Source organism: Scheffersomyces spartinae, assembly GCF_019049425.1.
Source record: "Scheffersomyces spartinae strain ARV_011 chromosome Unknown scaffold_63, whole genome shotgun sequence".
NCBI lineage: Eukaryota > Fungi > Ascomycota > Pichiomycetes > Serinales > Debaryomycetaceae > Lizanozyma > Lizanozyma spartinae.
The window spans coordinates 1-1377 of record NW_025065110.1 but is presented as its reverse complement, the minus strand read 5'-3'; the positions used below and the strand labels follow the sequence as shown (position 1 = coordinate 1377).

Here is a 1377-nt window from a genome sequence, read left to right as displayed (position 1 = left end):
ATGGGTAAGGAAAAGACTCACATTAACGTTGTCGTCATTGGTCACGTCGATTCTGGTAAGTCCACCACCACCGGTCACTTGATTTTCAAGTGTGGTGGTATCGACAAGAGAACCATTGAAAAGTTTGAAAAGGAAGCCGCTGAATTAGGTAAGGGTTCTTTCAAGTACGCTTGGGTTTTGGATAAGTTGAAGGCTGAAAGAGAAAGAGGTATCACCATTGATATCGCTTTGTGGAAGTTCGAAACTCCAAAGTACCACGTTACCGTTATTGATGCTCCAGGTCACAGAGATTTCATCAAGAACATGATCACTGGTACCTCTCAAGCTGATTGTGCTATTTTGATTATTGCTGGTGGTGTCGGTGAATTCGAAGCCGGTATCTCTAAGGATGGTCAAACCAGAGAACACGCTTTGTTGGCTTACACCTTGGGTGTTAAGCAATTGATTGTTGCTGTCAACAAGATGGACTCTGTTAAGTGGGATCAATCCAGATTTGAAGAAATCATCAAGGAAACCTCTAACTTCGTCAAGAAGGTTGGTTACAACCCTAAGACTGTTCCATTCGTCCCAATCTCTGGTTGGAACGGTGACAACATGATCGAACCTTCTACTAACTGTCCTTGGTACAAGGGATGGGAAAAGGAAACCAAGAGTGGTAAGGTCACTGGTAAGACTTTGTTGGAAGCTATCGATTCTATTGAACCTCCAACCAGACCAACTGACAAGCCATTGAGATTGCCATTGCAAGATGTCTACAAGATTGGTGGTATCGGAACTGTGCCAGTCGGTAGAGTTGAAACCGGTGTTATCAAGGCCGGTATGGTTGTTACCTTTGCCCCAGCTGGTGTCACCACTGAAGTTAAGTCCGTTGAAATGCATCACGAACAATTGGAACAAGGTGTTCCAGGTGACAATGTTGGTTTCAACGTTAAGAACGTTTCCGTCAAGGAAATCAGAAGAGGTAACGTTTGTGGTGACTCTAAGAACGACCCACCAAAGGGTGCTGATTCTTTCACCGCTCAAGTTATTGTCTTGAACCACCCTGGTCAAATCTCCTCTGGTTACTCTCCAGTCTTGGATTGTCACACTGCCCACATTGCTTGTAAGTTTGACACCTTGGTTGAAAAGATTGACAGAAGAACTGGTAAGAAGTTGGAAGAAGAACCCAAGTTCATCAAGTCCGGTGACGCTGCTATCGTCAAGATGGTCCCAACCAAGCCAATGTGTGTTGAAGCCTTCACTGACTACCCACCATTAGGTAGATTCGCTGTCAGAGACATGAGACAAACCGTTGCTGTCGGTGTCATCAAGGCTGTTGAAAAGTCTGACAAGGCTGGTAAGGTCACCAAGGCTGCTCAAAAGGCTGGTAAGAAATAA

General features: G+C 44.8%; 1 protein-coding gene across 1 annotated transcript; it reads left to right on the top strand.

The window, feature by feature from the left end:
* On the top strand, positions 1–1377 carry TEF1 (elongation factor 1-alpha; the record flags this gene model as incomplete). The annotated part of the gene is made up of 1 exon (XM_043195181.1): positions 1–1377. The coding sequence occupies one exon, from the start codon at positions 1–3 to the stop codon at positions 1375–1377; it is 1377 nt and encodes a 458-aa protein (XP_043046802.1).